This window comes from Pristis pectinata, chromosome 3 (genome assembly GCF_009764475.1).
Source record: "Pristis pectinata isolate sPriPec2 chromosome 3, sPriPec2.1.pri, whole genome shotgun sequence".
Classification (NCBI taxonomy): domain Eukaryota; kingdom Metazoa; phylum Chordata; class Chondrichthyes; order Rhinopristiformes; family Pristidae; genus Pristis; species Pristis pectinata.
In genome coordinates, this window is record NC_067407.1 from 95,778,696 (window position 1) to 95,804,293 (window position 25,598).

At 38.3% G+C, this 25,598-nt stretch overlaps 1 protein-coding gene across 4 annotated transcripts in view; it reads right to left on the minus strand.

Annotated features, from left to right (window-relative positions):
• The window catches only part of arid1b (AT rich interactive domain 1B (SWI1-like)), a 349,190-nt gene that overhangs the window by 11,574 nt on the left and 312,018 nt on the right, over positions 1 to 25,598 (minus strand). For all 4 annotated transcript variants that reach the window (XM_052011358.1, XM_052011361.1, XM_052011359.1 and 1 more), the window contains 8 exons: positions 23,692 to 23,898; positions 20,237 to 20,441; positions 15,366 to 15,498; positions 12,465 to 12,637; positions 9,734 to 9,884; positions 6,917 to 7,036; positions 5,774 to 5,870; positions 3,581 to 4,364 (listed from right to left, as the gene is read on the minus strand). In XM_052011358.1, the coding sequence (XP_051867318.1) occupies positions 3,581 to 4,364; positions 5,774 to 5,870; positions 6,917 to 7,036; positions 9,734 to 9,884; positions 12,465 to 12,637; positions 15,366 to 15,498; positions 20,237 to 20,441; positions 23,692 to 23,898 (1,870 nt within the window). The remainder of the gene's footprint in view (positions 1 to 3,580; positions 4,365 to 5,773; positions 5,871 to 6,916; positions 7,037 to 9,733; positions 9,885 to 12,464; positions 12,638 to 15,365; positions 15,499 to 20,236; positions 20,442 to 23,691; positions 23,899 to 25,598) is intronic.

A 25,598-nucleotide genomic window follows, 5' to 3' on the forward strand; every position in this document is an offset into this window, starting at 1 on the left:
CAGAAAGTTATGAATAATGAAGCATGCTCTGCCACACATTGCAGGGCTCCAGCCATCAGAGCAGTTCTAAAGTTGGCAGGACTTACACAGTAAACGACACGGCTCTGCGGCGTGTGTAGAACAAGGAGAGATGTAGGGGTAACAAGTGCATAATTCCTTGAAACTGATCACATGGGTAGACAAAGTGATGAAGAAGGTACACGGTATGCTTGCCTTCATTAGACAGGGCACCGAGTACAAGAGTTGTAATGTCATGTTACAGCTGTACAAGACATTGGTGAGACTGCACCTGGAATATTGTGCGCAGTTCTGGTCAACATACTATAGGAAGAAAGCATTACGCCGGAGAGAATGCAGAAAAGATTCACAAGGATGTTGCTGGGACCGGAGGGCTTGAGCTGCAAGGAGAGATTGGATGGGCTGCGATTGTTTTCCCTGGAGCAAAGGAGGCTGAGGGGTTACCTTATGGAGATTTATAAAATCATAAGGGGCATAGACGATTGTCAGAGTCTTTTTCCCAGGGTAGAGGAGTCTAAAACTAGAGGGCATTGGCTTAAGGTGAGGGGGAAAGCTTTAAAGGGGAGCTGAGGGGCAATTTTTCACACAAGTGGTGGTGGGTCTATAGAAATAGCTGCCAGAGGAAATGGTAGAGGTTCGTACAGTTGCAGTGTTTAAAAGATATTTGGACAGGTTCATGGATAGGAAAGGTTTAGAGGGATACAGGCCAAATGCAGGCAAATGGGACTAGCTCAGGTAGGCATCTTGGTCGGCATGGACGAGTTGGGCCAAAGGGCCTGTTTCCATGCTACATAACTCTATCTGTGAACTTCATGAATGTTTTCCTCCGCTGTTCAGAGGAAAAAAAAATCCAGAGAGCTATGGAGGCAGGTGCTCTTGTTCTGGTATCCTTGAGGTTCTGTATCTCATTTTTACTGCAATCATTCCTGAACTTGTTGCACAATGTAGTAGTTATTCTTGAACACAGCAATATTCCACAGAAGTAATGGTGAATCACCAATTTTTTTGGGGCTACCAGTTAAAGACATTGGTCAAGACAACATTTAAAATTACAATGTTTAAAAGATAGTTGGATAGGTTCACGGAAGGGTTTAGAGGCATCTGGGCCAAATGGTTCTAGCTCAGTAAGGCACCTTGATCGCCATCAGTGAGTTGGGCCAAAGGGCCTGTTTCTGTGTGTATGACCACATGATTTGTAGCACCAGCAAAGAAAAAGGACCGTCATGTTCCAATCAAATATTGGGATACAAAGTATAGAGGGAAATTAGAACAAAAAAAATCGGCTTTGTGACAGGAAGCACAGTGGATGACTGGAAGGCAGGGTTACCAGTCTGGGTTCCACAGAGGTCAGTACACAGTATTCTGTTATTGTTTTTACCCTGTACAACCTCAATGCTCTCCGTACTACCTCACTGCACTGTGTAATGAATTGATCTGTATGAACAGTATGCAAGACAAGTTATTCACTGTACCTTGGTACAAGTGACAATAATAAACCAATACCAATACCTTTGTAGTACAGATTCATAAGTTAGACCTCTAAAGGGGCATGAAGAACTTATTTGTAGGTAAATGAAGATCAGCTATGCTGCTGACAATGAAGGGGCAGGATTTAGACTGTAGGTAGATATTGATATCTGGTCAATTGGACAAAATGTCGGCAGATCTAGAATGGCACAGCAGGTGGAGCTGCTGCCTCACAGCTCCAGCGACTCAGGTTTGATCCTGACCTCCAGTCCTGTCTGTGTGGAATCTGCATGTTCATCCCATGGCCATGTGGGTTTTCCCTCAAGTGCTCCCAAAGATGCGCTGGTTAGTAAATTAATTGGCTACTGCAAATTATCCCTCGTGGATTGAAGAGAACTAGCAGGTGGTTAATGGGAATATAAGAACAGGTTATAGGAAACTAAGTGGGGATTGATGGGATTGCCCTACGAGCCAGTAGAGCTTCAATGGGCCAAATAATCTCCTTCTACGTCATAAGACGAGGAAGTGTAATGTGATGTACGTGGGGAGATACAACAAAGCAAGGGAATATGCAATAGGGGGTAAGATTTTGAGAAGTGTTGAAAAACAGAGGGACTTTAGTTTGTATCCACAGATCCTTAAAGGGAGCAGGACAGATCAAAAAGGTGTTAAAATATGCAGGTGCTTGACTTTCTTAGCCCAGACGTAGAATACAAGAGCATCGAGATAATGTTATAACTGTTTTCAACAAAAGTTAGTTAGACAATACATTGAATACTGCGCTCAGTTCTGGTCACCAAATTTAAGGAAAGATATGATTACACTAAAGGGGAGGTTTACAAGGATATTGCCATGACTGGAAAATTTTATTTATGAGTCAACGTGGGATAGGTTGGAATTCTTCTCCTTGAAACAGAGAGACATAATTATAAGAAGCCTAAATTGATTAAATACAAAGCAACTATTTTGTTTTGCACAGGCGTTAAAACAGGGAGGCAAAGATTTAAGGTAATTGGTAGGTAGATTAGATGGGAAATGAGGAAAGACTCCACACTTTGAAACTTACTGCCTGAAAGGGTGATAGGGGCTGAAACCCTGACTGTTTTAATAAGTACTTGGATATGTGATTAAAGAGCTGTGACCTACAGGACTACAAATCTGATCCTGGATGGTGGGGTTAAGCCAGATCACTCTTTTTCAACCAGTAAGGACATGATGGGCCTCCTTCCAAGTCATAACATTTCTATGATTCTAATCACAAAATAAATGCCAAAAGCATAGAATAGAAAGTCACATCCATCTGACAGAGAGGTGAACTAAATTCAAGCTGAACTAAAACTACAACGTTGACCATAGTTCTTTTGCTCTTTGAGATGTTCTATTTACAGTACAAGTCTGTTGTCTTCTGGAGACCCAGCTGCATCAAACCTTCTTTTACAGGGTTGTTCCCAATGCACTTTACATAGTGTGAGCAACTTCCTACCAATGAATGTAATGTGTTGATTTGTGATATCAAATGGTTTACCATTTGCTATATGTTTTCTGTATAGCATGTGTTGAAAGACAAAATTACCATTCAAGTGCCAGAGTTAAGTTAATTTTGCATTTGTTTGACACCTTTGTTGCTGGAGTGGAGAGAGGCACGGGTGACAAAATGAAACATTTAAAGTAATTAGCTCTGTTGATTGGCACACCCTTTATCCTCATCATTTTGAAAGCATTTCAAAACATGTATATTTGCATGAAATGATTATGTCAATCAAGATTACAACAAAATATGAGAGGTGAGAAACTCTTTCCATATTCATCCTTTCAGTGTACCATTAAGCTGATTTTTTAAAAATAATAAACTTAAGGGGAATGGTGCTGAAATATCTGACAAATATTGTAAGTTGGGGCAATTCCACCTGAAGCAAGCAAAAAGTCTTTTGACACAGATCCTAACATTAAACATCCTATAACCTTTTTAAAAACAAACTTTACATTTCTTCTTTTGTAATTGATCCAAAATTTCCAATTTAATAGCTAAGTTATTATCAGTACCAGCATAATTATATCATGAACCCAAACTTAATTCAAATGTAAAAGTTTTTACCAGTGTCTTTTGAGGTAAGTTTTCGTCTTGCTTTTAAGACTGGTTGTGATGCTTCCACTGAACCAGGAGGGAACGTAATTTCCCGCCTTACAGGGGGAGGCTGTTGTTGTGGAACAGCAACCTGAGAGGCTGGAACTGGAGGACCAACTTTCTGCATCTTCATGGACGACATGTAAGGAGATTTGTTGGGAGACATTCGGTTTTCTAAAGACCGTTGAAATGGAGCTGGACTGGGAGCCCTGGAAATGTGGTTTGGCATTGAAGGAGGAGTCTGGTAGGAGGACTGAGAAGGTCGCGTGATAGGAGCCATGGAAGCTGATGGCATATATGAAGGCTGACGTTGGTTCATGTGGGAGGGCCATTGGCCTTCATGATTCATTCTCTGATCAGGTAACATCATTTCTTCAGTGCGATTCATCCCTGCATATGGCGATGCCTGCGGAGGTGCTCCAGGGCCTTGCCTGTTTGGATATTGATAAGGCATATCATTCCGTGATTGCCACATCCCCTGTTGTGGCCCTTCAGTGGAGGACACTTGCATTGGTCCTCCCATCATTTGTGGTGGCATTCCATGCTGTTGCATTGGACCTGGACCCTGCATCCTGTCTCTATTATATGACAATGGGTACTGACTTTGCATGGATCTCCTATCTGGTCCAGTATAAGCATTTCCATATTGATTGTACATTTCCTGCTGCTGGCTGCCATACTGCACATTGTACATGTCACTCTCATGGCGCTTTGGTGGGGGACCGTACATGCCCTCCATGGGCCGTTTATAATTCTGCACAATAAAACAAAAATAAAGATGAATACTTGTGCAAATAATAATACAATGTACTCTTTAATAGAAGGCACATTAAGCAATGAAAACAGAAAATGCTGGAAACACCAAGGCATCCAGCATCTGTGGATCAAGAAACTAAGTTAACATTCCGTGCTGTTTACCTTTTATAGGAATTAATCAGGTTTTAAAATACAGAGAGAGGACAGAGGATTATGGTAAAGAAAGCATGGTGAGCAGAGTGGAAAGAAGTTGAAATTAAGTGACAGAAGGTGGTGAGAGTGGAAGGTAAGAAAGGCTGGTAACGGAATAATAGAACAAACCACGTGAAGAAAGGCAAGGAATGGGTCCAAGGAATCATTAATTTTATTGTTAAAAGAACATTGTATTTTTAAAATTAATCTACTGCCAGCTCCAAGATCTACATTATGATCAAGCTACATACAAGCATGGTTATTTTAGCATAACTCATGGAATTGGTAATTATGCACCTCAAAGAGAAATAATTTTTTTTTGCAGGTAACGAGTTAAGAAATTTCACTGAGTAAAACTTTGTCAAGATTAAATTTGCTTATCTTCATGGCATCAATATATCTGAATTTCATGACCAGGTTTTGTTTTATGTACCCCATCCCCAACTGCCCCAAAAACTAGATACACATAATGCTTAAAACAAGAATGAATGGGTCTGACAATGTGATGGATGGAAATTTTCTCTGAGGAAGAAGTCACAGAATGTGCACTCATTTCCAATCCAGAATAGTTCAACACTAAGAAAACATGCCTGGTTTTCTGGATTTAAATTCACAAGTGACTATCACGGTCCTTCAGTATTCGATGTATCTACTCTGGTACAACATTTCAGCAGTCTCATAATGGAAGGCAGAAATTGTATTAAAATACAGAAGTCTGGAATTTCTGCAAACACCAACTGATGCTAAATCAGTAGTTATTCTTATATCCGAGATCGCTAAGTTTTTGAAAGTCAAAACTACTAAGTGAATGTGAGAAAAGGCAAGTTGGGTCACAGATCACCACAGGACTTAATGTAAGATGGAAATGGCTGAAAGGGCTAAATGACTTCTTCCTGTTCCCATGTTCATTAAATGTAATACAATGGGTTTTGTGAATGCAAGAAAATTGTCATTTTATAGACGAAGTGTTATTGATACCTTCAAGGAAAAATATTTTGTTATCCAACAACAACTCTCGATTTAGCCAGAACTATTTTTGTGAAGTGACATCCTTTCCCAGAGAAATATGCAAACAGAGTGATGACCTTTTATCAAAAATAGATCAGAAAAATTAAACAATTGTATAATATTAAAAAAAGCTATTTGCATTCAAAACACTTTTACTTTAATTATTTTTATTATGTTTATCAGTGGTAACTCTACAGATTGTTCTACCTGCTGCTGAGGATACATTCCAGTTTGATGGCCTCCATATGGTGTCTGTCCCGAAGGGGGTCCTTGGCCTGGATATTGCTGCCCATAAAGATCGTGCCTGTAAGAAAAATGTTCGCACAATTGTGTGTCTTCAAAGATGGAAAAAAAAATACAGTCCTTAGTTGATCTAATCAAGTAAAAATTGAATGCAAACCAAAAGTTTGCATGCCACATTATTAGTTCAAAGATGGTCACTTAGTTACACTCAGGCCATCAGTTTCATCTGGACTTTAATTAAACCAACAAGGACATTAAAAAATTACAGCCATTTTGGTTATGCAAATGTTACAAGTTAGCAAACTAAATAAGGAAATGGTAGAATTCTATAGTCAGGTAATGTGATTCTAACTGCTGATATACAAAGATCCTTATTTTCAAATTCATTCATGGAATGTAGGCATCATTGAGAAGCATTTACTTCCTATACCTGAAGGACAATGAGAAATGGTGGTTTTCTTGAACCCATTAGGAAGCTCCCAATTAGATAGGGGGTTTCAGAATTCTGACCAGACAACAATGAAAGATCCACAATATTGTTCCAAGTCAGGATAGTATGTTATCTTTAACAGAACTTGGTGGTGCTGTTCCCAAGAGGAATGCAAAGTTTTATTGGCGTGACTGGGGGATCATCTGGATTTACACATGTTGGGACATTATAAGCATCATGCAGAATGTCAGATTTAAAAAAAAGCGGTAATCTGGCAGCCTCAATTAACAGCACAACAAAAATATTCATCTCAGGGAATAGTAGTGTTTGTGCAAACCTCAGAATGGATAAACCAGATAGAAACTCCAGCAACATGGCTATTCTGCCTTCCTGCCTGGCAAATAGACTGAAAATGTCCCCTTTCTCTCAGGAGTGGGGTGGGAATGGAGCTGATGAATTACAAGCAGTTTTTGAGAAATGCCCTGTAACAGAGAAGAGACCATAGAAGAACTGACATAATGGTCAATCTGGTCTACTTTCTGTATCAAAAAACACTATCGAGTTGGAGGTGCAGTGGATTAGCTCTTTTTCCTGCACTACAATTTTGGAGAAGCAGGGAAATGTCATGGGTGTTTAATAACATATTAAATTATTAATGAAAAATGTGTTAAAATTACCTTTGTTGTGCAGGATAGCGGTTTGGCGAGTACATACTTGGGTCATTGTTGGAAGGTATCATGTTGGACTGACCTCCTGGAGGTCCCATACTGCCTTCAGGACCCATTCCATGTTCAGGCCTAGAACAAGATCACAGATTTTGGTTTTTCTAAAATATCTATGGGGTATCATGCAGTGAAAGATTACTGACTCAACTGAAATGTATCAAGTCACTGAAAAAATTTACCTTATTGCATGTAATCCTTTCTATCTCTATAATACTAAACTCATGGCGTAGGATGTAGTAGCAACTTACAAAGGACTTGCTGATTTCCTGTGGAATTGCCTTTGTAAAATCTTCTTAATAACTAACTCCCATTTAACTTTCGGTAGCATTCTTAGATTCCCCTCTATCTCTGATGATCTTGCATACTTTCCCTGTCAGTCTGACTCTTTCACAACCTCTATCAGGTGTACACAATTTCTCAATTGCAATAACGTGCAACTAACTTTGCACTTTTGACATAGAAACTCTTTACGGAAGCTCTGATCTATTCTCACTAACTCCTTTTCTCTTAATTATGAATACCTGTAGCCAAATTTAGGACCCCATCCTGTGAAATCACAGAAAAAGTACATTTTTAATGGACGTGGATAACAGTGTTGTCATCTAATACAAAACAACCAACTTTTCATACTTAAGAACTTTAAATTAAATAGACTCAAGAACATAAGAAATAGGAACTGGAGTAGATCAGCTGGGCCCTTGTGCATGCTCCATCATTCAGTAAGATCATGATGGACGTTTTCACCTCCACTGCACTTTCCAGAACTAACGCCATTTCCCTTGATCCCTTAAAATGGAAAATTCTGTCACATTTTGTTTTGAATATACTCAGCAACTGAGCCCCATTGCACACTTGGTTAGAGAATTTTAAGATCCACCACCCCACTGGCCAAGCTGTTAATATGAGACGTGACAACTGCTTTTAGACACCCCAGCCAGGGGAGGCATCAAACCTGCATCTTGCCCGTTCAGCCCCATAAGTTTTTTTCCCCCCACGCATTTCAATGGGAATCCCTCTCATTTTTCTAAAAAGAAAATAGTGTACACCTATGTCTGCTTAATTTTTCCTCTTACTGCAAATCTGCCATCCCAGGAATCAATCTGGTGAACATTTGCTGTACCCTTCCATCACAAATACATCCTTCTGCAGATGTTTACCAATATTTCAGATGTGGTCACAGTAGGCCCTATGTAGTTAAACAAGATGCTTTTCCTCTTGAACTCAATAAGCGCTAACAGACTGTTTGCTTCCAAACTGGCTGCTGTATCTGCACGTTAACTTTCAGTGATTTATGTGCAAGGACACCTTGGACTTTCTGAACAACACCTTTCCATTTCTCACCACTTTAAGTAAAACTGAAACTTTCAATTTTTTTCAACTAAAGTGGATGACCTCACACATTATATTCCCTCTGTCACATCCTCCCTCATGTATTTAACCTGCCTATATCTCTTGAAGCCTCTCTACATTTTCCCACAGCCCACACTGCCACCTAGCAGCAAATCTGGACAGGTTACACAAAAAGCAAAAAAAAACAAAAACCTGAAATAAAAACAGCACATACTGGAAATAGGCAGGAGGTCAGGCAGGAGAGAAACAGTGAACCTTGTGAGGAGAGAAACAGTGAACCTTTCAGATCAATGACTTTTTAAATCAGAACATGAAATACTAACTATGTTTCTTCCTTCTCAGGTGCTGCCTGACTTGCTGGGTATTTACAGCATTTTCTGTTTTTATTTTTCAATATCTTACACTTGGTCCCCTCATTCAAATCATAGACACAGACTGTGAATAACTGAGGCCCCAGCACAGAACCCTGTGGCATCCCAGTAGTCACAGCTTTCCAACCTGATTCACTCCTACTATTTTCTGTTCACTAAACATTCCTGAATACCCCCAATACCATGTTCTTTATCATTCAGTATGCGGCCATTGCTGGCAAGGCCAGCATCCATTGCTCAGTTCTTGTGAGCATCATCTTCTTGAATTGCTGCCTTCCTTCTGGTGAAGTTACATCCCTAGTGCTGTTGTAAATAAGCCACCATTAGTTCTTCATTCAAGTCAGGATGGTTCTAGAGGTTGCAGGTTAGGGAGACACAGTCAGGGTAGACTAGCTAAGTAACTGCATTGCAATTTTCAGATGCTACACAATGCAGCTACAGTGCACCCACTGATGGGTGCCAATCAAGGCGGCTGTTTGGTCCTAGACAGTGCTGAACATCTTATGTGCTGTTGAAACAGCTCTTGTCCAGTAAGTGGATGGTATTACATTGCACTTCCGACTTCTGCCTACAGGCCATTTGCCATGGGATACCCAACCTCTGACCTTCCCTTTTGGCTGGTTCAGTTCAGTTTCTTGTCAATAGTCACCCCGAGGATATTGAGGGTAGGAATCTCAGTGATAGCAATGCCAACAAATAGCATGGGTAGGTAAGTGGACTTGCCAGAAATTTTACTCCATCACAAATTCAAATCCTGAGTCTAATGGACTCTTCATCTGTCTGCATTCAAGAACCTCATTATCACTGGGAAAAACATTGTGGGAACTGCAGCGATTTAAGTACCATTACCTTAAGGCAGGAGTGGACAATAAATGTTTGTCAGGACATCTGCATCCTGAGATCGAATTAAAAATATGTATTAGTAGAATTTCCAATGCTGCTACCAGGAACGAAAGCAAAAATAACTTGTTCTACACTCAACTTGGAAAATAAGAAGAAAATTATAATTTTTCATTTAAAAACTCCACCATAAGAATGCTTTATTTACCTCCTGTCATAGCCGGATCCATAAGCGTACTGTTGCCGCTGACCCATACTCAAGTTGCCCATTCCTCCTGATGGAGTACGATTGTAAAGATCCTGCATCCCACTGTTAGGCATTACTCCAGGAGGCATAAAAGGGTCATTACTTCCAGGCACTATGGTGAAATAAGTCAAGTTACTTTAAAAATATTCTTGTGGCAAAGTACAAAAAAAACTGAGTACTGCAAAGAAAGGGAATGAAATCTTTCTGCAAATTTCTCTCTGCATATCCCAAGGTCTAGGTTTGAAATAGATAGAAATACTACATTACTAAACTACAGTGATGTGATTACTACAATAGCTTCTTTGTGATTTTGACATCATGTCAAATACTACCTCACCAGCTGACCCAGGAAAAAATAATGATGGATTTCATTTGTGAAAACTGGAAAATATTCAGTCACCAATGCAGTATCATGAGGTATGTCACAGCACCTCCTCTGCAAGTGCAAGGCACAGAGCTACAGTTGCACTCATGAAAATGCTCCAGATCAAAGACTGGCTGCAAAAATAAACTACTCATCTGAATAATGGGCCTAAGCACGTCATTGTTGTGGATTTTTAAAAATGTAACATTTTAAAACTACTTCAAAGATCTAGATTACATAAGACTCATTTATATGAGAAACCTGGAGATTTTCGGTCAGATATTTTGGGGAACTGGTTCATAAGTTTATACAGGATACAGAAGCATAGTAGCTATGTCATTGAACTAGCAATCTAGACCCTGGACTTATGACCCAGAGCCATCAGTTTAAATCTCATCGTGACAGCAAGACAATTTAAATTGTTTCAGATATATTTGTTTAACAAACAAATCACTAAGCCACTCAAATGCATTAAAACTGCTTGTTCATACAGGTTGAAGATGATGGTGGATTTAGAAGACTTCTATTTCTAGCTTAGGATGATATTGGACTATCCTGATCATACCACTGATGAATGGTATAGATCAATTAAAAATACCAGAACCATCTACATCCTCACACATATGTATGCTGCAGGCATGTTTCTATATTCTTACATGCACAAAACTTCCAGTGTTACATTGGAAGATTATGTGAAATAGGATGCAGTAGTTTTACAGACTGATTAGAGGAAATGGTACACAGATGGATACTAGAAAACTTTAGATATGTTAGATGAATTACTCACAAGTCCAGAGACTGGACAAATCTCAGTTAAATTACACCTTCCCGAGTAAAGTATTTTATCAAGAATTCAAGGAATTAAATGCACAGTTGATCTAGATTCAGGTGGGTTAGGCACTGGAACTCTTAAAGATATTAGTGCAGATATAGGCAAAGGAGCACGATAAACAAACGGATAAAACCAGAAGACTATGTTAAATTAAACTGTCAGGTAATTATGTTAGAGAAGAACTGAGGGCAGAAAAAGGAAAACTGAATATAAATTATGCATTATGGATCTTAATTAAGCTCATGCTTTTAAAACACAATGGAACAAGGAAGGTGCATGCAGCCAGTGGAATGTATTTAGCAAGTAAGGAAAAGGTCAACAGTTGCCTCCAAGAAGAAGAATATTAATGTCTTCACAAATAAGTATTCACCCTTGATCCCTATTGAAATCTTTGGACAGGTTTAGATTCGGCACATTCAAATCAAATCAAGATAAGTAAAACAAAATTATCATCAATTGTCCACCAATCACAGTAGACTTTGCATGCAGGTATGCCGGCATCATCCAGATTACTTTGCATTAACAAAGGAAGATGCAACTTAAATGTGACCAGCCATTCACTGCAAGCACTTGTTTAACTGAATCAAACACAAGGCAATGCCCAGCTAACAGACATTTGTCTGAATGGAAGGATGAATTTTCCAGTGGCTAAACTGGTGAAACTGGCTTTAATGATAAGATGGCTGTTCACCATAAATAGGAAGATCTCACAATTGATTCTTTACTTGGGATGATGGCTGACAAATGCAGTATATGCAATTTCCAATTGTAGCACCAATGAGCAAGGAAAGAGGGGAAAATTAGCTCAGGGTTCATTTATTATCATCCAATGTGCTGGAATGAGCAAGTGCATGACTGGATTTGTTTATGCCCCAACACATACATAAATAGAATAGCAAATTATGGCATTATGTGCTTCTAGTGAATGTGGAACATCTGTAATGGATGGTCACATTATCATATGGCATTAGTGCTTATTTCACCATCTGTCAGCACACAAAATAACAAAAAAATCAGTGGGAACTTCCTCAGATCAAACATTTGAGAAGTGCAGATGGTAAAGACAACTCTCTCAAGACAACCCCCATGCTGGCATAGTATGATTGTTTCACAAAGCTTGTTAACAGCTTTTAAAATTAAGTAACAGGGTTTAAGTGCTTACATTTTAACATGAATTTCCAAACAAGGTACCTCATCTTAGCTTTTGATATTCAATTCTCATGGGATTTAACTGCAGTTGCTCAAATAGATTCTATACGCATGAGTAGGTTTATAAATCTATGTACATTCATGGTTTTCAATTGGACAGAATAAGTACATGTATTTCTAGTATGTTGCAAGATTTCCCTAATCAAAATGCATTCAATTCAATTAGATATATTTAGGTTATTAACTGCAATCCTCAGCCTTTCTTCATATTCTAATGTAATAACTCAGTTCTATTTCCCATCTTGATTGGAGTTTTAAAGTTGGAAATTAAAAGAAGTATTTTCTACCTTTCCTCATACCACCAAAGGGATCCTTATTGGGTTCATATGACATTCGACTCATCATTTCAGGCATATTCATGCCTGGTTGGTATGGTGTATTCGGTGTCATGGAGCCCCATTTCTGAAATGCTGGGTCACTAACATCCGAGAAGGGATCCTGCACGCTGATTGCATTATTCCTGTTCAGGTTAAAAATAGAGACACTGATGCTCATAAACTGATAGAGATCAATAAATTTAAAAAAACAAATAAACTTAGAATAGAAACTGTTTCTATGGTTAATATTTTATTATCACATAAAGCTCTAATTATGCTTTATTTAGAGTCTTGGGGCAGCCCACCTCATGAAGGATACAATGGTCTTTGATGAGGTAGAGCAGAGATTTACCAGATTGAGCCTGATGCCAATGGCACTAAGTTATGAAGAGATATTTCTTGGACTAAGCTTATATTTCCTTCAGTGTAGGAGATTGAGAGACAATACACACTGTGTTTAAGACGGTCAAAGGTATTTATGGATTATTGAAGAGAAAGCAACTATTTCCTCTCTTGGGAGATTTCAGAGCAAATGGGTTTGACTTTAAAATTGCAGGAAGATTGTTCATGAACAATTTTAGTTAGTGCTTCTTTGCACAAAGGTTAGTGGAAGTCTGGAATTATGTACTCAGAAGTCATTGAGGTCAACTGAACACTTCTAAACAGTTACAGGGTTTTATTAGGCAAGAATATTAAGAATGATGGAACAGGCAGATAAATGTAGTTAAGATACAAGTCAGTCAAAATCTAACTGAATGTGAAACAAGTTCAGAGGTCTATATGACCAACTCCTGTTCTTATTTTTCCTATGTTCTAATGGTCAATGAAAAACCATTCTACCACTTCAAAATGTTGCATTCCTTATTTCTTATGGGGACTCCCAAATGTGACCTCAAGGCACTTGTTGTGCAAGTTTGGTTTAATCAATTAGGCTGGTTTTGCTCATTTACATTACGGTCACCAGCAGAAACGCCACATGGTTAGTGTACCTCCTGCATCAACAGGCAAGAAACAGTGATGGCAATGTGAAAAACTGCAGAACTCTATTTTTCCTGATAATGCCTTGTATTGGGCCATTATTGAATAGCTCTGATTGAGAGCAAGAAGTTCAGCGCTCAGGCTACTCTGTCTTTTCAGCTGACTGAATACATACAAACAGCATTCAGAAAAGTTAACAGAGAGAGAGAAAAAATTAGCAACATGTTCTATCTTTGCCAGGGATCCACAGAACTTCTGCATTGTTGTTGTAATGGTGAAGGGCTTGTATTGACCTGACCTGACATTCGGCCTAACGCCACTTAAAGCTCGTTAGAATCAGTTAACAATGCCCCAAGGACTTGAAAAATTGTTATGACACAGTTTTACTTTTAGATAGAGACAGACTGCTGTGAGCTTAATTCACTTGCATTTATAAAGGGATCCAGTGATCCCAAACAATACTGGGGTCACAGATAATTAAACTCCAACAGTAATGCTCAAGTTAGTACTGTGAGATGACACACATTACAAACCATAATGGTCTAATTTCAAAGGGAGCTGCCTGTGGATGTTAATTGGGCATGACATGCTTAAGTATGTCCTGGGCCACTACTCATCATTATTTTAAGGATTTCACCCCCCCCCCCCCCCCAGATAAGATGCCTGTACATTATAATTTGCTTTTATTTTATGTATATTTATGTATGTGCAATACCTGCCAAACTGTCTTGTAGCCAGTAGTACAGTGCGAATATTAACTCTTAAACCTCAACTTGCTGAATAAGCTTTAAACACAACAGCCCGATGACCTATTTTATAGTTTGGTGTATAAAAAGTTCTTCAATGGAACCTTCATGATTTTATTTTCTTTATTCTAATATTTAAGCTTACATAATTCCAGGAACTATTGCATTACACATTAAATCTTTGGCTTGCCAGGTTTTCTTCATTAATAGCTCAATTCATTTTTCTAATATTACAGTGCGACAAGTTGACACTGTCAGTTTTTATTATAAATGAGCACCTAATAATCTATAATGAAAAACTGACAAATAGTACTAGCAGACAAAGAATTTGTTTAACCTAAATTGTTTATTAATCTTTAAACCACTCCAGATTCAAGCCTCCATAATTTGCCATTTTGTTTTATATTTAAGAAATATGTCAGTTTACAACATAATTATTTTTCTCTATTCCCTCCCCCTCCGCCCCCTCCCACAATTTCTATCCCTCTTTTTTTTAAACTAATATAAAATCACAGTGATAAAATTAAATCTCAGCATCTCCCTTTTGTTTGAAGTGATAACTTGAAATTAACAATCCTTTGTCACTGAATTCCCAATTGGGATTATGAATCCATAAAGCAAAGCAAAGAGTATTTGGCCTTTTTTGTTGGTATAGCAAGCCATTAGGTCTCACTACTCTTTCATTAGCAGTTCCTTTTTGAAAGAGGTTACTGACTGCTTCCAGAACCCTTACAGGCTGTGCAATGCTGATCGTAACAACTTGCAACAATTTGAAGGAATGGTCATTTTCTATTCACTCTAAAATAAACTCTTCTTAGTTTGTATCAAGGCTCTTTTTAGCCATTTCTGCTCCAGTGAACATAGTCCTTTATATCTCAATCCTAACTATATTTGCCAACCCTGATGTCACCCGTGAATCTACTTTGCATGCTCATTATTGTAACAATTATTAAATAATTGTTTGCTCACTTCCAGTAAACTTTACTTCAGGAAAGAATATTTATTTTCATGGCATTAACACCAAAAACTGGTGATGGGGTCTGTCAGCACAGTGCCTATACCAACCTTTCTATCTTGACAAAAGTAATCAATTTCTCAAAAAGTAATAACAATTCAAAAACATTTTTATGTTTTGCTTTATCAATACCTGTTCCCTTGCATGGGTGTCATTTGTCCATGAGGTGTTGATACAGGCGTTGGTGGCTTCAAATCCCCGCTTTCTGCCATCGAGCTGCTTGTGGATTGAGGTGTCTGTGGTCCTTGTAGGGAACCTGAACCTGCTATAAAATTAAAGATTGTTTTTCTTTTATTATGTATTGTATATGAGTTTATTAATTGGTTTGTATGGTGATTTATTTCAGCCACGCAATGCCCGTGAAGCCTCCTTAATAACTCTGGTGTCTCATTATTGAAAATGTTCACATTGCAGATGACATTCCCTTCCAAATTTAAAATCAGAAAATGTTTTATTTACCCAGCAGATCAGGCAGAAACTATGGAGAGAGAAAAACACAGCTAATGATTCAAGTCGATTACCTTTCTTTAATTAATTTTCTCACACTAATGATTTGAGGAGGCTTATGGCTGAACAATTGTCATGATCAGACCAGCAAGGAACATGACTCCACATTGAGTTGTAGGAAACAACAACTCACTTCAATTATCTCTTGCTGATCAGCCACAAAAGTTACTGCAAGTTCAGAGGATTAAGAACCACTCTATTATCCATTCTGAAAATGGTTATGATCTGGATTTTGTGGGTTAGCAGCAAAGGTGCTGCACCTTTGGCTGACCTTGGAAAAAAAGCAGCCCATGAAGCTTTATTCACCTTGATAGTGGCCGACAGAAAAATATGTAAAACCTACACTATTTCTTATGGATGTACAGAAGCCAGCAACAGTTATCACATGGCCTATCACAGTGAAGAATTCACACAGACAGCAAGACAGCTTGTACGAAGCTCAACATTTAACTGACATTTTAAATAGTGCAAAGTAAAGACTGGAGCATAAACATCTTATCAAGAAAGAAATTGACATACTGTTAACAAACATTTAAGTAAAATATTTTAAAATTCATTTATACTTATAATATTCTTGTGACACAATAACAACACACAATTTAGGACCAGAGTGGTTTCTAAGCAGTAATACAGCTAAGTACCATTAAAAACTCTCTCATACTCATGCAGCAAAATTTAACATTTTTGTTTTCCTTTGTAGTTCCTAAATATCCAATGCTCATCAGATTATTACACTGGAGGGAGCTACAAAATAGCGCTCCTGTGGAGAAGCAGGATATTATTGACAGAAACTTCCGGATGTCTGCATTTATGTCTGTGCACGTGTATTCCAAAGTTGTCTGATTCATGGTGTGGTGGCAGTGAACCCTAAAAATCCAGCCCTTTGTGAAGTCAAATGGCCTTGCGGCAGGCCAACATAAGAGAAAATAAATACTCAAGGGAAGTGCAAAAAAAAGATTATTAAGATCCAGAACAATTGTCTTTTTAGGATAGATAGTTTTAAATCCACTGGAAGAGAAATGTTGCAATGAGGTGATCATCTCATAATTTGACCATGTGTTTAATTTTTATGGTGGGGTGAGAGGATGAAGGTTGGGGTTGGGTAAGTTGGGGCAAGTCATAACAAATATTGAGAAAACATCAGCGTTGAACTGTATCAGATGTACAAAATGAAGCTATCATCATATTTACTATTTTCACTTTTTCCTCTAACAATGTACACATTTTATTCACACTACCAAAGACTGCAAGAAGAAACATCAATTGCATAAACACAAACCACCATTCAGTTTGATAAGTCAAAACTGTGAGTGGTATACACCACAACAAATTTCAAATAATCAACTTAAAAAAGCAGGCAAGCACATAATGAAACAAAGAAAGAATGAGAGGAGATCTTTTCTGTGGAAAACCCTGCACAAATTCTATCTGTACCATGCAGGATATAGTAAATATATTAGGATGCACATCACATAGAGGGCATTGGTGTCATCATTCAGACACATCATGCCAGTTGTTTCTATATGATGATATGTACCTCACATTTAACTTATGAATATGGAATAAGGGAAACCCCAAGAAAAATAAAACAGTTAAAAGACTGACTGATCCTTGGATTCATGGGTAATAATTATAAATCATTTCTTACAAAATAATCCAAAAATATGATCTGGGATTGATTAGATCAATAAGGTTTAATTTAACAGTAGAAAAATAGTTGGAAATAATCTCCCTAGTTCGTTTGGGCTGCAGCAGTTTATTAGCAGTTTCCTAATAATCCCACATGGCATGCCAATATTTTCTTCTTCAGAAGATGTGAAATCAGACCATTAAACCCTTGCTAATAAAGAGCTGGCAAACTGCAAGGATTTCCCTACCTTTTGCCAGAAGCTGCAATGTATTCTCCAAAGTAAACAATAAAAGGTTACTGGAGGTTAAGTATGCACACATACTTAAGACTACACTGCCAGCTATCATGCTGGGAAGACAATTTACTCAGTATGAACTCACTGCCCTACTTTTAGGAGCAGAATGTCGTGGGACCAGCGGTTAATCTGCACTGATCAGAGGTCATTTGGAGGTAATTTCTGTTTATATTCAAGACCATTCCATCTAATTTATCTTGCCTCAAAGGTTTCCCTATCTCAACACATGACATTTCAATGACCATTTGTCAGCAAACACTCAGCAGTATTTGGGAAGCTTGCTGGCAAAGACAAACATGGCTTGTTGTAATTCATGCTGCCAGGCAGAGAGAGAAACCAAGAAAAAATTATGAATTATCCCCCTTTGATAACCATGCAGAAAGCTTTACATGATAAGTTTAACAGCTGACAAGTTTATGCACGAGGTATGGCAAATTGGGTGTGCAACGAGAAAGCTCCTAAAATGTTCCAAGGAACGTAAACACACTGAGAAGGGACCACTTCAGCCAACTTGAAGGTGAAGATGATGATAGGGAAAAAGTATGGATATTCAAATGAGCATATACCAAGTCAAACTGAGAAAGAAGCAAGGCACGGCAACAGTAGTTCATGTGAAATAGTGTGGCGGTTAGAATTTTAAACAAATTAATTAAGATCACGAGAGGGAGGGGCAAGAATATAAAATAATAGCAGAAAATAGTTATAAGGACATAAATGTTGTAAAACAGGGATAAAAGCTGTTTCGCTCCCTGACCCCGTGCTTGTAGTCACTGAAATCATGGGTAATCTGACCCTCAACTGCATACACCTCCATGTCCTTCAGTGTACTCAATTAATAGAAATCTATCAATCTTAGATTTAATATTAATGATGGTTTACCAGAAACTGGAGTCAACTAAAGCAAATTCCAATTTGCTAGCACATATGTGTGTCATTCTTGAAAGACAGGGTTCTGATTTTAGGCTTTACCATTCGGAGCTGTGAGACAGCAGCTCGACTATCTGTGCTGCTCTGTGGTTATTTGCATCAACATGCCACTGACTTGTTCTGGACTGCAGTTCTTTCAATTGTTGTTACCTTCACCATCACTAAAACTAAAAACCAGTTAACAAACAGCAAGAAGCATTTCTGCCAATTCTTCCTGCCCGACCAGATGGTCTCCACTTAATGTATTTTTGAACTCTGTAGCTGTGGAGTAGTCTTTCCACATTCAAATCCCTTGAAAATTCTGAAAATTTCCACTGAGTCAGCTCTCAGTGCTTCCTTAAGAGAAAAGCACCTTAGCTTGATTGTTATGCAGACACCCATTCTGTAATTTTTTAAAATCACAAGCTTCCTCAGTGTTAATTATAATACCCAGTAATCTGAAAATTTAGTTATGGCACTTCTACTTTGTGACTCCAAATTGTTAATGCAAATAAGTGGATCTTCTGCCTCATTTCCACAGGGAATGAGTTAAACCTAGCTGGTGGCAAATCATAATTTGAAGATTGAGCCTATGCTGGTCCTACAGCAGCCCAAAGATTAAGTGAGGAGAGGTGAGTGATCCTGCCCTGGTACAGTGATCAGCGAGTACGGTGAGGTAGCTGGGTCTACAGTCAAAGGTGGGCTTTCTGTTCGTTCAGATTGTTGTGTGCAAGTGATGAATAATGTGCTAGATGACTGAAAAGTAAAAGTTGGTCCTGCAAGATGAGCATTACCCTAATTTCAAGATTCCGTGGCACTTCCAACAATGCTGGACTGTGCTTCTGCTGCTAGCGCCTCTTCATTATCCAATCTAAGGAAGGTTGTACGTCCATCCAGCTTGCCATATTAGATGTACATTATAAATGGCTACAGAAAAAAGTTTTTCTCTGGACTATGTTTTCAGGTGAGGAAGGAAACATTGGTGGAAAGTGGATGTGAAAAAGAGGGCATCAAATTCTCACACCAAATTTTGTAGCTTGTGTTTTCTGTCTCTAAATATTAGAAAAAAATCTCATTTCAAATGAGGAGCCACTTCAAAATGCAGAGAAAAAAAGCCAGCAATTTGTTCTGTTTGTTTTCATCTCAGTGAACATGAATTCCATGCGTTTTAAAACATAACCAGATGCAAAAGGTGTCAGCTTTGTGTTCTTATTACAGAGAAACCAAGTACACATTCATCATTCCCCTAGTCTTCAAACCAGGTAACTTAACACGTAGCCAGAACAATCTAGCCCACTGCACCTGTAATTCAGCACATGAAACAGCAACTTGCTTCCAATTGCCTATGTCTGTAGACCACAACTTTACCGTGATCTCCAAACTCACTGTTTCTATTAAAGTCAGACAACACACTCACTAAATCTTCACCAAAAATGCACCACAGCCCCTGACAATGTGAACATTCAAGGGAATGTAGTTTTAAAATATTTTCCTTTGAAACTCAGAAAGGAATACATATTTGCCCACAAGGTGGTGTCACTTAACTGATGATCAAAAGTTATTTAAAAGACTTTTATCCCTGTGGTTAAAAAACAAAATATTTTTAAGACAATAGAACAGAAATAATTCAACTTAAGCAGAGCCCACTGCCAGTTTTGTACTCACCAGGAGACGGGGGTTGTATTTTAGGTTGCTTTTTGGATTCAGCAGAACTGAACATCTCAGGAGGGGGCTCCTCTCCACGTTCAATCTTACATTCAAAGGCAAACAGGTACTGAATGTACTGCTTTTTGAGTGAGCTTGCTGCACTGCTTGATGTTCCTACACTCAGGGCTGTTGCCAGTTCACGCCATTTTTTGTTTTTGTTCACCTAGGGAGACGATGATAGAATGAGAATCTGTTCGATAATTCATTCAACAGAATTTGAATTACAATATTCAATTGTGTTCTTGAATTCTCTGACTAGCTTTTTCCCTCACTTTTGAAGATCCAAAGCACCTCCATAAAAGAAACTTAACTTCTCATAAACTGAACAGGGTGAGGTTGAAGGGAATTGGGGAAAAAGGAGAGAAAATAGAAGTCGAGAGCCCTAACTTGGAAACTTGCAAATTTCAGCTGCCTAAAACGTTGATTCACCTGAAAGAGAATGATCCTGTTTGATTAGCCTGGGTGAAATTAGCTCAAACAAGGGGTTCTGTATTATTTTTGGTGGTGAGTTGGGGTGGGGGAAACATGAAGGAACAGGTTTAGGTAGTAAAAAAAAGGCTTAAAGTGATGCAATAGTAAGTTTAATTGTACTAAAAATGCTGCTAAAAATAGCTTGAGATCTAATTAATGTTGGTCCACACATTGACAACAAAAAATCTAAGGTGAGGTGCGAGTGATTGCTCTTGACATGAAGGTAGCAAATCGTCAAGGGAAACAAGAAAAAAACCTTTCCCTGGATGGGCTCAGACCAAAGTCCAAATAAAGATTACAGTGGCTGTTGGAGGCCAATCCCCTCGCACAAGGGTTATTGCTGGGAAAGTTCTTCAGGAGAGTGTCCTAGGCCCAAAGAGCTGCTTCACTGTTGTCTTTCCGTCCACTTTAAAGTCATAAATGGGAATATAGAGTCATACAGCACAGAAAACAGGGCTTTTGGCTCACCCAGTCCATGCCGAAGATCAAACACCCACTTACACCAAGTTCATTTTGTTCTCCTGACGTTACCCTCAACACCTCCTAGATTCTACCATTGGATCTGCACTCTATGGGCTATTTACAGTGGTCAATTAACCTACCAATCAGTACATCTTTGGGGAGATGGGAGGAAACTGGAAATCCCTGGGGAAATCCTCATGGTCATAGGAAGAAGATACAAACTTACAGTGAGGTCGGAATCAAACCATTTTTGCTGAAGCTCTGAGACAGCAGCTGTGCCACCATGCCAACCCAGGCTGATGATGGTACAGCATTCAGCTCCAATCACAATATCTAATACAATAAAGCAGACCAGACTCACACGTAACAAGACATGAACTGGAAATGAAATTAAGGACCTGAGCCACAGGGAAAACTTAAGCCTGTTTGTTTACCCCATTCTTCAGTCTTGGACTATTACGTAGCAAGCATCATTTATACCTCAAGTCCAAGACGATGACTAACTCTAATGAAAGGGAGCTCACCCACAGCGTTTCAGCATCCTGAGGAACATCTTTGATCACAATCTTAACCAGACCAGCCACATAAATGCTACAAGAACTGGTTAGCAGCTGGTCATTTTGTCGAGAGCAACTCATCTGCTCATTCCCCAAAGCCTTGACACTATCTGCAAGGTCCAAATTAGGAACTTGATGGAATAATTTCCACTTGCTGGATGCCTGTAGCCCTAACAACATAATCAAAGGCAACACCACATCCAACATCCAACATCTATAAGATGCATTACAACAAACTGCCTCATTAACCTCAATCTCAAACCTGCAGTTTCTTTCACCAAGAAGGACTGGGGCAGTAGGTGCATGGGAACATTACTGCCTGGAAGTTCTGCTCTAAGTCACGTACTATTCAGTTGTTTATATATTCTTCATCAGAGCAAACAGGAATGAGCAATAGATGTTGGCTTTGCTTGTCAAGGCCACATCAAGTTTCAAAACATAACGTTTTGGGTGGGAGATTTCTTCTGAGTGAGTACATATGCATTGAAATGGCCCAAAATATAATGGTCAATGTTTATTGAGAGACATCCATTTTCAATGTTATCCAAATATTTGTTTATTATTAAGAATGCATTGTATTTGTACATCTGGGGTCTCTCTCAAGTACTTTATGTAAATAGGTATAGATGGCTGGAGTGTGTGCATGATGTCTGCCCAGATATCAGGTTAATCTAGCTGGTGAAAAAAAGTGTAATTTTAAATGCAAGTTACATCACTAACCACTTCACATTGAAGGATCCATGATGACTTACAGAGGATTGAAGCTGCTTTTAACCAAAGCACACTCTCTCCACATACCTGGCCAGGTCTTTCAAGTTAAAATTCTGATTTCCTTCTGATTACACTGATCTGGGTTGTTCATCACTTTGTGCCCAATATCTTGGTTTGTGGTCACTTGACCCATGTTGATCAGTCAAATGAAGCCAAACCCAAGTCTATTATTCATCCTGCTGCCTTATTTTAATTGAATTTTAAAGTAGCTGGGTTGAAATTCAGTCAACTTGCATGACCTTGGTCCACTAAAGACAGGTGACAGCAGTCACAGTAAGATACATATGTCCTGTTCCAATGCAGTGTTGATTCAACTGAAGACTGTTGCATTAAACAATTAATCATTAAATTTCTTACCTATGATCTTCATTCTCTTACGGGACATGTGGTTTCCTTGATTTTTATTCAAACCCACCCTGCCCTATGATAGCCCACTGACTCTGATAAAATAATGAACCATGAACCCAGGCTAATTCATGGGTGGTCTTAATTTTGGACTTAGGAATACATGTGGTGAAACATGTAAACATGTAACTTCGCCTCAGGGAAACTGTTAGTCTGCAACTTATTCTGAGCCTGTCCTACCACTTGTAATTTCATTTCATAATTCTCTTACTGGGCTTCTGTTTTAGTGGAACTTAATGCCATACAAATTAATGTAAACAACAGAAATCTCTAGACTCTAAAGAGTTCAATACAGAACTTTTACATAATACTAAGTCACAATAAACACACCATGGATAATAATTTGTCTAGCTCTTAGGGAGTAAAAGATAAAAAGCTGAGCACAATACTACTTTATATTTCAGTGAGATTACAAGATGGCAATGAAATCTTCCTTCATGCTCTGACGTGACTGTAGTGGTCAAGCAACCAGGCTGCATTGACAATCAAGCCTTTAATGGTGTGTTTATATTCAGAATATTGCACACACTACAACAAGCATCCTTGAAACTTGTTTACATGCTTCACCACAGCATTGTTACTTTGAGTCAAAATTAGTGGAAAGATATTTCTCTGCAGGATTAACTTTTACCAAGAGACAATGCAAAATTCATCTTTAGTTTCAACAACATCCAAACATCAGCCAAAACCTGCCCAATAAATAACACTGAACTACACGCATGTAAAAATATATTTCTCTGCACCTACCTGTGCCAGGCCGCCAATTTCCTTAACACAAATGTAAAGTCGATAAAGATCTAATGGCTTCTTGCCCACAGCAGGTAAACTGGCCACTGGAGTTCCTCTCTCCTCCATGAAGGACAAATAACGGTCTATCCACATTTTACGCTCCTGCTCGCTCCCAAGTTCATAGAGCTTGGTTATTTTATCACCAGTTGTGGAAGAGTTTGATTTCTGGAATGATCAGGCACAACAAAGCAGAAATATGAAGCATCTTTTTTCCCTAATAGCAAAAATAAAGTGCCAATCCTTGAAAAAAGAGTAAGGAATGAAGGCTACTAGTTCTGGCAGTCACCAAATAAACAGTTCATTGCTCTGTTTTCATTCCAGTGCTTAGTGCTTTTATATTTCATCAATATAACAATCAGGATTCTAGGTCAATGATACAGGCTTGTGGCAGAGGCCGAACAGAAAACTTGTACAATTTGACCCTTGCAAAGCATGAAGTTTTACCAGACATTTCAATCTATAACCATTCATCATCCAGTAACACAGTTATTGTTAACATAGTTACAAATATAACCAATTTTCCAACTTCAGATCATAACAGAAAATTTGCCATATTATTTTCTTATTACTTATTTGGAGTTCTGAGTTGCTGGCTCTATGAAGGCGAACGCACTGTTACATGTCTTTTGTCAGGTGTGCACTAAGGCCACCTGGCCCAAAAAAAACAAGTGTAGCGAACTAAAATGTGGATGTGACATACAATACTATTCTATGGGAAATGGCAATTTAACCCTTCCCAAGTTTCAGGTTTCTTCAACCTGTATCTCTTCACTCCGAAGGTCTATTACAGTGAACACATTAGCCCTTCTTGAGTTAATGGTTAACTTTAAACACTGAATTTTCTTCAAATTATGAGTCACTTGACAGCAGCGAACATAAAACACTGTCTTTATTTGGTGTGGATTTCATTTTTGTCCCTCCAAACAAAAACACCCGACCTGGGCTAGGAACTTGCTACAGGATGTTTTAACAGCATAATAAATTATAAAGGGTACCACAGCAATGGGGAAGCTGAATTCAGGCAAAATGAATAAAGATAAAAAAGTAATATCACATTAATTCTTCTGTTTTTCTCAATGATAAAACACGACTGTGTTGAGTTCCAATGTTGTTTTTTAATTGGTAATTAATGGCAAAAAAAAATCCCCATAATATCTTTAATTGCAGAACAAATTAAAGCTGGATAAAGAAAGAATGCCTATATGTTTAATAATTCATGTTACTGTCACCTGCTCAGGATATTAATTGAAAATGTGAGACATTAATGACCTGAACAACATTTTTACCGTTTTTCTTGATTTACAGAGAGCTGCACCATTAAAAACATCGTTTTTGATTACTATTTTTATCCAAGATTCAAACTATAGATTGGAAGCTGATTGCATAAAACCTGGATATCACTATCATTGAACACAGAATATGTTACAACTTCTTAAATACCTAAAATTTAAAACATTGTTATAAAAATATATTAATAACATTAATCATAAACACCATATAGTGAATAACATAATAATCAGCACAATTTCAATATTCTGTCTTCTTTAAAGAGTTATATAATAACTGTTGTGATTCATCTTATAAATATTTTCAAAATTTGTTAATGTAGTACTATGGGATTTGGACCTGAACTTAATGATATATTTTCCTCCACTCCTGAAACCACCAACTCCTCCAGGAATTCAACTTTACTTGCTGTACCCTCATCAAGGTGTTGTTCTATAAATGAGGCTCTTTAGATGAGGCTAAATGGAGAAGATCAGTCAGGCATATAGAAAACACTGTAGGGAAGATCAACTCAGATTACTACACATTTTTCAGAGGGCATCACCGTATGCAGCAGAATACTCATCTTGTGAAATGAT